This window comes from Hyla sarda, chromosome 4, assembly GCF_029499605.1.
Source record: "Hyla sarda isolate aHylSar1 chromosome 4, aHylSar1.hap1, whole genome shotgun sequence".
NCBI classification, from domain to species: Eukaryota; Metazoa; Chordata; class Amphibia; order Anura; family Hylidae; genus Hyla; species Hyla sarda.
In genome coordinates, this window is record NC_079192.1 from 185,560,245 (window position 1) to 185,572,747 (window position 12,503).

The 12,503-nt window shown below is 43.0% G+C and overlaps 1 protein-coding gene across 1 annotated transcript in view; it reads left to right on the plus strand.

The window, feature by feature from the left end:
* The window catches only part of SND1 (staphylococcal nuclease and tudor domain containing 1), an 815,381-nt gene that overhangs the window by 401,230 nt on the left and 401,648 nt on the right, over positions 1-12,503 (plus strand). The window contains exon 15 of the mRNA XM_056573088.1: positions 10,196-10,337. Coding sequence (XP_056429063.1) covers positions 10,196-10,337 — 142 coding nt within the window. The remainder of the gene's footprint in view (positions 1-10,195; positions 10,338-12,503) is intronic.

Here is a 12,503-nt window from a genome sequence, read left to right on the forward strand (position 1 = left end):
TATTTTTTTTTGCGGTAGATTTTGTTATAAAATGAATGATTGTCCTTAAAAAGTACAATTGGTAATGCAAAAAACAAGCCCTCATATAGGTCTGTAGGTGCAAAATTGAAAGGGTTAGGATTTTTAGAAGGGGAAGAGTAAAACTTGAAAGTGCAAAGATGAAAATTGTCCAGGTCCTTAAAGGGTTAAGGATGTTGACTGGTTGCTGGATGAGTTGCATTTTTTTATTATGTTAGGGTACACAACAATACTATGTCGTAAGCAGGTTTTGTGAAGGCGATGTGAAATGCAATTCTGCCATTTGTTTTTTTAAAGGATTCACTGTGCAGTATCAATGCCACTATCAGTTTTATTTTACTGGCTTGGAGTATGCTAATTACCGTATTTATCGGCATATAACACGCACTGGTGTAGAACATGCACCCCCATTTTAACCGGGAAATTTAAGTAAAATAAATAAAATGTAAAATAAATGACTTGGGCTAAATGCCACATCATCCCCCCAACTTCGTTTTCTTCTGCACCTCAGTTTGGTCCTGTCCCCTCCAGTGCCCCATCATTCCTTCCCTTTTATCAGTCCCTGTGCCACATTTACCCCTCTCATTACCACCCCCCATGTCTCATCATTTCCCCCTGTCATAGACCACCATTATCCATACAGACATTAAGACTTTAGTGCCTTCCCCCACCATCATTCCCCCCCTCATCATTTCCCCCTGTCTCATCATCCCCCCACCCTCTCATCATGTCCCCCCATCATGCCCCCCCTCATCATGTCCCCCATCATTCCCCCTCATCATTTCCCCTTCTCATCATGTCCCCATCATTCCCCATCATTCCCCCCTCATCATTTCCCCATCATCCCCCCACCCTGTCTCATCATCTCCCCCCCCCCCCCCCCATCATTCCCCCCCTCATTTCCCTTTGTCTCATCACCTCCCCCCATCATGTTCCTCCTATGAGTGGTCTTCAACCTGCGGACCTCCAGATGTTGCAAAACTACAACTCCCAGCATGCCTGGACAGCCAACTGCTGTCCGGGCATGCTGGGAGTTGTAGTTTTGCAACATCTGTAGGTCCGCAGGTTGAAGACCACTCTTCCCCTTTCCTTACCTTGCTGCGCTTCGGCTGTCATGCGGGCTGTGGGTTCAGTGAAGCAGATGAGTGACGTCCTCTCCCGGCTTCTCTGTGCGGCATCAGCTATCTCACTTTTCGGCGGCGACTACAGGAAATGAAAAGTGACGTCACTGATGCCGCGCAGAGAAGCCGGCAGAGGACGTCACTCGTCTGCTTCACTGACCGCAGCCTGCAAGACCTGACCTGCCGAAGGAAAATAAACAAAACTATAAAAAGCGGGGGGAAAGGGGGAATCATGAGGTGGATAGTGCTGTCACTTATTTTCTCCCGCACTATCCACAGGTACTGGTGGATATTCCGGGAGACGCTGATTAAAAGGTAGGGCAGATCTGGACAAGGTAGGGCCCTTTTTAATCGGCTATCCACCAGTACCTGTGCGGGATAAAACAAGTCACAGTTTTCCAGAGCGGGGAGGAGACGCCGCTGGTCACTGAGTTAAAGTGGCCGCGGCCGTGCTGCTAATACTCAACAAGCAGCTGCTGCTGCGGCCGCTTTAAATCAGTGACCAGAAGATTTATCGGCGTATAACACGCAGGCAGGCTTTTTTCCTTAAATTTAAAATGTAAGTTTTAAAAGTGTTACACGCCGATAAATACAGTAATTTTTTTTAAATACTTTTGCATCTCTTTAAGGCCCCTTTTGCATTGCCGTTGCTCCTCTTCAAGAATGGCCATCAGTCTTTTTATTTTTATTTTTTTATCTGACTTTAACGGCTGTTCTCATGATGGGGAGCAACGTACACCAACGGGTCCCGGCAGCTCACATTTACTATCATGGTGGCTGCCAGGCGCGGTTAAGAATAGCGGGAGAGAAAAGATGGCACAAGCAGTAATTTTTCTCTTGCTATTCCTCCCGGCTGATAAATAAAAACAGCAATACAGATCCTAAGTTATTTTTGTTTAACATTTTATTACATTTACTATGCACAGTAGTAGCTAGTTGTATGTAGTCTTGATATGGTTAGAGTGATAGTGATGTTTTTTTATTTTTTATAATCATTGTGTGGTAAAGTCTTGCAATCCTTTGATCTTCTCTGTAATGCAGTACAATACTTCAGCTTTGCAATACATTATAACTCAGCTTTGTGACCATGGCTGCCCTGATAGTGATTGCATCAAAGGCACAGATTGGCTTAACCTAAAACTATTTAGATACCATGGTTGTTGTAGACTGCAGCATTACAGGGATTAAACAGACAGGATCGGTATGTTTGTCGTTCCCAGCCATTTGAATTGGGGTGTAGGCTGTATGATTGTAACTGTTAGTAATTCACTACTCTCTCACATTAACATCTAAAAATAATTTTACTAATATACAGTACAAAGTAGGAATAGGGAAATTGTTAAACTATTTCTTGGCAGTCAGTCTTTGGTTATCGGAGTTCGTTTAACCCCTTAAGGACCCAGCCATTTTACACCTTAGGACCCGGCCATTTTTTGCACATCTGACCACTGTCACTTTAAACATTAATAACTCTGGAATGCTTTTAGTTATCATTCTGATTCCGAGATTGTTTTTTCGTGACATATTCTACTTTAACTTAGTGGTAAAATTTTTTGCTAACTTGCATCCTTTCTTGGTGAAAAATCCCCAAATTTGATGAAAAATGTGAAAATTTTGCATTTTTCTAACTTTGAAGCTCGCTGCTTGTAATGAAAATGGATATTCCAAATATTTTATTCACATATACAATATGTCTACTTTATATTTGCATCATAAAATTGACGTGTTTTTACTTTTGGAAGACATCAGAGGGCTTCAAAGTTCAGCAGCAATTTTCCAATTTTTCACAAAATTTCCAAAATCACAATTTTTCAGGGACCAGTTCAGGTTTGAAGTGGATTTGAAGGGTCTTCATCTTAGAAATACCCCACAAATTACCCCATTATAAAAACTGCACCCCCCAAAGTATTCAAAATGACATTAAGTCAGCATTTTAACCCTTTAGGTGTTTCACAGGAATAGCAGCAAAGTGAAGGAGAAAATTCACAATCTTCATTTTTTTACACTCGCATGTTCTTGTAGACCCAATTTTTGAATTTTTACAAGGGGTAAAAGGAGAAAATGTATACTTATATTTGTAGCCCAATTTCTCTCGAGTAAGCACATACCTCATATGTCTATGTAAAGTGTTCGGCGGGCGCAGTAGAGGGCTCAGAAGGGAAGGAGCGACAAGGGGATTTTGGAGCGTACGTTTTTCTGAAATGGTTTTTGGGGGGCATGTTGCATTTAGGAAGCCCCTATTGTGCCAGAACAGGAAAACATACCCACATGACATACTATTTTGGAAACTATACCCCTTGAGGAACGTAACAAGGAATACAGTGAGCCTTAATACCCCACAGGTGTTTCACTACTTTTGCATATGTAAAAAATTTTTAAAAAAAATTCTATAAAATGGGTTTCCCCCCAAATTTCACATTTTTGCCAAGGGTTAATAGCAGAAAATACCCCCAAAATTTGTAACCCCATCTCTTCTGAGTATGAAGGTACCCCATAAGTTGACATGAAGTGCACTATGGGCGAACTACAATGCTCAGAAGAGGAGGAGTCATATTTGGCTTTTTGAGAGAAAATTTTGCTCGGGGGCATGTCGCATTTAGGAAGCCCCTATGGTGCCAGGACAGCAAAAAATACCCACATGCCATACCATTTTGGAAACTAGACCCCTTGAGGAACGTAACAAGGAATAAAGTGAGCCTTAATACCCCACAGGGGTTTCACGACTTTTGCATACGTAAAAAAAAAAAAAAAAAAAAAAATCACTAAAATGTGTTTCCGCCCCAAATTTCAAATTTTTGCAAGGGTTAATAGCAGAAAATACCCCCCAAAATTTGTAACCCCATCTCTTCTTAGTATGGAGGTACCCCATAAGTTGACCTGAATCGCACTACGGGCGAACTACAATGCTCATAAGAGTAGTCATATTTGGCTTTTTGAGAGCAAATTTTGCTCGGGGGGCTTGTCTCATTTAGGAAGCCCCAATGGTGCCAGAACAGCAAAATAACCCCCACATGGCATACCATTTTGGAAACTAGACCCCTTGAGGAACGTAACAAGGGGTACAGTGAGCATTTACCCCCCACTGGTGTCTGTCAGATCTTTGGAACAGTGGGCTGTACAAAATTTTTAATTTGTGCAGCTCACTGTTCCAAAGATCTGTCAGACACCAGTGGGATGTAAATTCTCACTGCACCCCTCATTACATTCAGTGAGGGGTGTAGTTTCCGAAATGGGGTCACATGTGTTTTTTTTTTTTTGCGTTTGTCAAAACCGCTGTAACAATCAGCCACCCCTGTGCAAATCACCTCAAATATACATGGTGCACTCTCCCTTCTGAGCCTTGTTGTGCGCCCCCAGAGCACTTTGCGCCCACACATGGGGTATCTCCGTAGTCAGGAGAAACTGCATTACAAATTTTGGGGGGCTTTTTTCCCTTTTACCTCTTGTCAAAATGAAAAGTATAGGGCAACACCAGCATGTTAGTGTAAAAAAAATATTTTTTTACACTAACATGCTGGTGTAGACCCCAACTTCACCTTTTCATAAGGGGTGAAAGGAGAAAAAGCCCCCCAAAATTTGTAAGGCAATTTCTCCCGAGTACGGCGATACCCCATATGTGACCCTAAACTGTTGCCTTGAAATACGACAGGGCTCCGAAGGGAGAGCGCCATGTGCATTTGAGGCCTGAATTAGGGATTTGCATAGGGGTGGACATAGGGGTATTCTACGCCAGTGATTCCCAAACAGGGTGCCTCCAGCTGTTGCAAAACTCCCAGCATGCTTGGACAGTCAACGGCTGTCCGGCAATACTGGGAGTTGTTGTTTTGCAACAGCTGGAGGCTCCATTTTGGAAACAGTGGCGTACCAGACGTTTTTCATTTTTATTGGGGAGGGGAGGGGGGCTGTGTAGGGGTATGTGTATATGTAGTGTTTTTTACTTTTTATTTTATTTTGTGTTAGTGTAGTGTAGTGTTTTTAGGGTACAGTCACACGGGCGGGGGGTTACAGTGATTTTCCCGCTGCGAGATTGAGCTGCCGCGCAAAATTTGCTGCATCGCAAACTTGCAGCCTGATACTCACTGTAAGCCCCCTGCCCATGTGAATGTACCCTGTACATTCACAAGGAGGGGACCTCCAGCTGTTGCAAAACTACAACTCCCAGCATGCACAGTCTATCAGTGCATGCTGGTAGTTATAGTTTTGCAACAGCTGGAGGCACACGGGTTGGGAAACACAGAGTTAGGAAACGGACAATGTTTCCCAACCAGTGTGCCTCCAGTTGTTGCAAAACCACAACTCCCAAACATTCTCAGGCATGCTGGGAGTAATAGTTCGGCAACATCTTTACAGCCAGATGTTGCCGAACTACAACTCCCAGCATGCTTGGAGTTGTAGTTTGCAACATCTGGAGAACTACAGTTTGCAGACCACTAATACAGTGGTTCCCAATCTGTGCCCTTCCAGATGTTGCAAAACTACAACTCCCAGTATGCCAAAACTGTCCAGGCATGCTGGGAGTTGTAGTTCTGCAACATCTGAAGGGCCAGATGTTACAGAACTACAACTCCCAGCATGCCTGGACAGTAAGGGCATGCTGAGGATGTGTAGTTTTGCAACATCTGGAAGGACACAGTGGTCTCCAAACCGTGGACCTCCAGATGTTGCAAAACTGCAACTCCCAGCATGCCCAGATGCCAAGGGCTGTCTGGGCATGCTGGGAGTTGTAGTATATAGGGTCCCAATACAGCAATGCATGTCGCTTTACGGCGACGTGCATTGCTGTAAAGGGCCCGACCGCGGCTGAAGATCTACTCACCTGTCGCCGCCGCCGTCTTCCTCGCCGGGATCCGGGTCTTCAGGGACGATGTAAGTACCGGGGCCAGTCCCCAGCACTCCCCCGCCGCGTCCTCCATTCTTCCTCCCGTCCTCTCCGGACTTCCAGGGGCCGGGCAGGACGGGAGGAAGTAACCGCAGCCCCCCCCCCCTGCGATTGGTCGGTTACCTAACCGACAGATCGCAGGGTATAGGAGGAGGTGGCCGGCTTGCCACCTCGCTCCTATGCTTTAGCATGGTCCTGGCTGTCTGTGACAGCCGGGATCATGCGACATTACCGGGCGGTCGGGTCCCAAAGACCCGATCAGCCCGGTATCTCCGCAGATCGCCCCCTCGGCATTTGCCCTGGATCCCTGCTGAAGGATTTCAGCAGGGATCCGCTTCCAATCTCCGCCGGGTGAGCGGAGGAGACCAGGAAAAGACATGACATATGCATACGTCATGGGTCCTTAAGAACCAGGGTGTGATGACGTATGCATACGTCATGGGTCCTGAAGAGGTTAAGGCAAAAACTCTAGAAGATATGAAGGTGAAAGAAATGGTAATGGCTTTTATACTCATCCTAGATGTTTTCTATAGCTTAGTTTAGTTGGACATATTTAGCTGCTAAATATCATGTAGGCTGGAGAGGAGTACAAATATCAGCAGTTACATTCTCACATTCTACAAGAAGTCTGTACATATCCAGAAATGCTAGAGACCTGGCACTTTGTGCTGCATGGCAGCCTTTGAATGGAAGCTGCAGACAATGTTATCATCCAAGCGCAGTATGTACAGGACAAAACGTGAATGAACAAATTTCATTGTAAGACTGAGCTAAGATTGGGAACCCAACATGACCTGTGTACAAACAGTATGAATCATGTAGTGGATGAAGTGTCATTGGGATTCTCTGTGGTGAAGAGTTTAGGATTGCCCTGTAGTCACTAAAGACAGTGCATTGTTAAACCACCCTCTGTACAGCGCCTTCCTTTTAACTCTAATGTTGCCAGATTTTATTTCCATAACTTTTTTTTTTTTTTATTGTCAAAAGGCATTTATAGTGACCACATAAATATACGAGAACTGCAGTATGTTAGTGTTTTACTGTAGATACCTAGGCAGTGAACTTTAGATTTGGTGATGTGAAATTTTTCCAGATAGGAGAAAAAATTCAATGAATATTAGCTGTAAATGTTGTATATTATAGCTTGTTTACTGCCACACGTTATTCCATTCATTGAGATTTAATTAAGCTGAAATCAAAATGACAGATATAGGACACGTGCTTAGTAACATACTGATACTCCTTGTTTTCTCTTAGGGCGTCCTCACTGATATCACACAGGATATTTGATTCCTGCACAAAATAGCCTGCTAGAAGATGCAGGGGACTGATATATGGTGTCTATTGTTAACATCCAGTAGGAGGTTTTAATTCTTTGGTCATCTGTCAGATCTATAGCTTAAAATGGATGGACACTGTGTAAGGATAATGGAGGGAGTTCATCGCGAATGGTGTAGGTACACTTCTTTTTACCCCATTAATTTGTGTGGTGGAAACTGTGTACCGTCACCATATGTATTACATGGGGCAGGGCATGTGATAAATATGGGTCTGAACACACTACTTTCTTCAGTACACCACTTTGTATAGTGCTCCCTCTGTGACTTCTTGTGTTACTCTCAACCAATGCAACAAAATGTGCAACTTTTTAATAATGCTGTTCATAGCCAGTTTAGTAAAAAAAAAAAAGTCATGGCTGGTGTAGATTTTTGCCTCGGTGCAATTGCACCAAACCGGAAAGTTGCACCACTGCATATCCTCAAATGAAATCACAACTTGGTATGTTCTTTTTGAAAAACCTTCTAAATATAAAGTGGCAAAACTGTGATGCAAAAAATCACTGCACCAAAGAAAAGCGCAAAATAACAGAAAACAGGCTAAAACTGTTCATAAATGTCCCCCAATGTGTGTTGTTTCATGGACAAAAGCCGCCTTTCTGTCCTGTTGTGGGATTTTGCTTTCTTAAAATTTAATTTGCTACCAATGTCAACAGTTTAAATGGGAGGAACAATTTACTAAACTAAACAGTGGTCCCTCAAGTTAAAATATTAATCAGTTCCAGGACGACCATTGTATGTTGAGACCATAACTCTATGGAAAGTCCTTAAAATGTCATCCAAAAATAGGAAAAGGTGAGGATTAAAGAAAAATAAGTAGATAACTAATACTTTTATATGTAAGGACTTTATCTGTTACAGAGCTGCTGGGAGCTGTAAATCACTGTCTATGTAGAGGACAGGAGCTTCTTCAGGGTCCTGTACAGTACACAGTGTCCCAAAAAAATAAAAATAAAATGGAGCTACCTGCACCTGGAGCAGTTATCCCTGGCACAGGTAAAGAGTATAAAACCTGTAGTACCTCCCTATTCTGTAAGGGGCGCTATCAGACAGCCAGTCAGTCCATGCACTTTAGGGCTACAGGGATTTTATTAGTAAAATGCTCATTCCCATTGGTCAGTTCTTCCAGCCATTGACATGTTTCTCAGATCTGGACTGTCAATAGCATTGTATGTTGAGTCTGCCTTCAAGTTACAGTGGTCCAGAAAAGACCATTGTATGTTGAAAATATTGTATGTTGAGGCCATTGTAAGTTGAGGGATCCCTGTATATAAGATTTAGCTATTGCAGTAACAATACATTGCTGTGTAAAGAGCATCCCTTTGTGCGTTTTTCTAACAAGACCACTTTCATGCTTGTAACTGATAAGTGGCATGAATTTTCTTTCTGTAGTAGTAAAGGCCCCTATACACAGGCCAAATTATCGTCAAAAGGGGCATACTCAAAGGGGAGATGAATGTCAGATGAACTTTGTGTTACAGATAGCAAGTAACACACCAACTTAGATTTTTTATTTTTATTTATTTTTTGGCTAGGTGACATATATTCCCCCAGCTGCCATTTCAACACCTCCTGATCTCTCACTAACCACCACTTTCTGGTTTCTGTGATATGTCAACCCCACAAGAACTACCCTGTACTGCATTCAGTGATTATCTGAGTGAATGGTTTCTATGGGGTTAGCCCATCACAGAAACCTGCAGTGACTGTAAGGCTGAGTTCACACCACGTTTTGTTAAATACGGTTCCCGTATACGGCTGGGAGGAGGGGGGGCGGGGATTAATCGCGGTGCCCGCACTCAGCCGTATTCGGAAACCATATTTAATGCAGGTCTATGAGCCGAGCGGAGTGAACCGCAGCCTCCGGTCGGCTTTGTTTTCGGCCGTATGCGGTTTCCCAACCGCAGGCAAAAACATGGTCGACCGCGTTTTTGCCTACGGTCGGGAAACCGCATACGGACAAAAATGAAGCCGACCGGAGGCTGCAGTTCACTCCAGTCGGCTCATAGACATGCATTAAATATGGTTGCCGAATACGGCTGAGTGCGAGCGCCGCGATTAAGCCCTGCCCCTTCCTCCCAGCCGTATACGGGAACCGTATTTAACAAAACGTGGTGTGAACCCAGCCTAACCAGGAGGTGTAGTAATGGCAGCTGCAGGCTGATTGGAATAGGGGAGCATGACTTTTATGTTATATATTTATAGCCCCTCCAATCCCCAAGAACAGAATTTGTTAAAAAAAAAAAATTCTCATACCACTCCTTTGATATTCATGGACAAAAAATCTTTGTGGTTATAACAACCAATCCCCTTTTGTTACTATTACTGCTACCCCTTAGATACTAAAAAGGAATAGTGCATCTCAGTGTGTTTTATTTTGCTATACCTTTTGACTTAAATGAGCACTGTCGGGTACAAAATCTTTTTATATGTTGTTACTGACAAAGATTAAAGACCTTTTTGTAATATAGTAATTTTTTTTTAATATGAAATAAGATAGCTCCTGAAAATCCCACCACTAGGGGTCCCCATACCTACTGGGACACTAACCAGTCCTGCATCAGCTTGTCCATGAGTCATAACAAGAGATGACTGATGGACAAGGCTGCATGAGCAGACACCAATCACCATCTCCCACCACCACAAGGGAGGGGCACACCCCCTTCTCCTGAGAGGATTTCTAACACTGTGAGCTAATGAAAAGTTATTTTTATAATAAATATAGGAGCATAAAGTATAGATGTTTGTGGTCAGGATTAGGTTCTGAGTAATATATTCATTTTTTGTGGGAATTGACTTGTAAATGTTTAAAGGTTGTTTTTCTTTTTTCCTCTCTCCAGGATACCCAGAAGGCAAAACAATTTCTCCCCTTCCTGCAGAGAGCTGGACGTTCAGAAGCAATTGTAGAGTATGTATTCAGTGGGTCCAGGCTTAAGCTTTACATGCCAAAAGAAACTTGCCTTATCACTTTTCTCCTGGCCGGTAAGTGAGCAATGCACAGAGAAATTAATTTTCTAACCTGTTTTCAAGCTTCATGTTCAGTAATTCATAAGTTTGTGCACAGGGAACGCTTGTTAAATCTATTTTTTTTCCATAAAAAATTAAAGAAAGATCCTTAGTGCATATTGACCATTAGTGTGTGAGACCTGAATCTACTGATGGCTCTGGTAAACACTCTGGTATCTCTGTTTTGCCAATAAGCATGTCTGTAGAAATGGTTGGCAGCTTTTATACTGACTCATGAACTTATCAAGTCCATGAATTCGACTGCATCCTTAAAAGGTTTAACCTGTTAAGGATGACGGGCGTATCCATACGCCCCCGTTTTAAAGTCCTTAAGGACTGAGGGCGTATGGATATGCCTGTGGGAATTCTAGTCCCCGCCGCTAGCCGGTTGGGGACCGGATCGGGATGCCTGCTGAAATCATTCAGCAGGCATCCCATCACATCGCCAAGGGGGGTTCTGAGACCCCCCATGTCGGCGATCAGAGAAAATTGCATGTCAATTCAGACAAGCAATTTTCTCCAATTCCGGGCTGATCAGGTCTCTGGTGACCTGATCACCCAGAAAATAGAGATGATCGGAGTGGTCAGTGACAGCCCCGATCATCCTAGGGGATAGGAGTGAGGTTGCAGTGTTGCGATCTCCTCATCCCTTGCCATAAGTCAGAACAGAGTTCTGACCAATGGCAGCGTAGGACAGGGGTTTGCCATGGAAAATCCCCGTTCTGTCCACCCCTGGATGTCGGGCAGAACGGGGGGGAGAAGATGCGTGGGGCCTGGCGATCATCGCAGACATCCAGCGGAGATCACGGCTCAGGTAGGGAATCAACGGTGGGGGGGGGGGGGGAGAAATGAAAGTGAAAGTAAAGTGATCTTTACTGTGGCAACCACTAGGAAGGCAGGACTGGAACTCCCAGCATGCCCAGACAGCCAAAGGCTGTCTGGGCATGCTGGGAGTTGTAGTTTTGCAACATCTGGAGGGTCACAGTTTGGAGACCACGGTTACAGTGGTTCCCAAATGGTAGCCCTCCAGATGTTGCCAAACTTCAACTCTCAGCATGCCTAGACAGCCCAGGAATGCTGGGAGTTGTAGTTCTGTAACATCTGTCCCTTCAGATTTAGCAATTTTCATGAAATGTTTGTAAATTGCTGCTCTACTTTGAAGCCCTCTGATTTTTTCAAAAAGTTAAAATATGTCCATTTTATGATGCCAACATAAAGTAGACATATTGTGTTTGTGAATAAAAATTAAATGTATTTGGAATATCCATTTTCCTTAAAAGTAGAGCTTCAAAGTTAGAAAAGCAAAATTTTCATGAAATTTTGGGATTTTTCATTAAGAAAGAATGCAAGTAACGCCGAGAATTTACCACCAAAATAAAGTAGAATATGTAACGAAAAAACAATCTCAGAATCAGAATATTCGGTAATAGCGTCTTAGAGTTATTAACGCTTAAAGTGATGGTGGTCAGAATTGCGAAAAAGGGCTCAGTCCTTAAGGTGAAAAAGGGCTCGGTCCTTAAGGGGTTAAGGTTTGGGTTACCATTTTCTTAAAACAAGTCTATTCAGCTGCTGGGGTTATTCTAGTAAATCCTGATTTGTGGTCTGGAGATCCACAGATCATTTGTTGTGGTTTGTATCGCGTGTAATCTGATTGTGTTCATCTTAGCTGTGTGACCTGTCAGTTTGCCTCTTTATCACTTGTCTGTGCTTTTCATGTCAACAGCTGGAGTGATGCAGCAATTTAGTTATTCACTGCATCCTGCACATTCATGTACTGAGGTGCAGAACTAAATTTAGTTACCAGGGACACCACTGACATTACCTGCTGTGCTGTAATCCTTGTTAAGACAGCCTCTGTTCAGGCTAAATAATAAAACCGTGTTGAACACACTAGTTATCTAATATTTTAATCAAATCTACACAGGGATATTATATTAAGCAAATCTTATTTTAAGCAACATATGCATAAACCTTCAGCTCTTATGAACACCTTTATATATATTTTTATTCTTACCACATTGCAGATGGGTTTCTTAGTACTATTCAAACCCTTATGCTGGAAGTTAAGTTTTTAGTAAAAACTTATTTCTTTAAAAAAATAAAATAAATAAATACTTCAGGTTGTGCATGGTAATGCAGCTC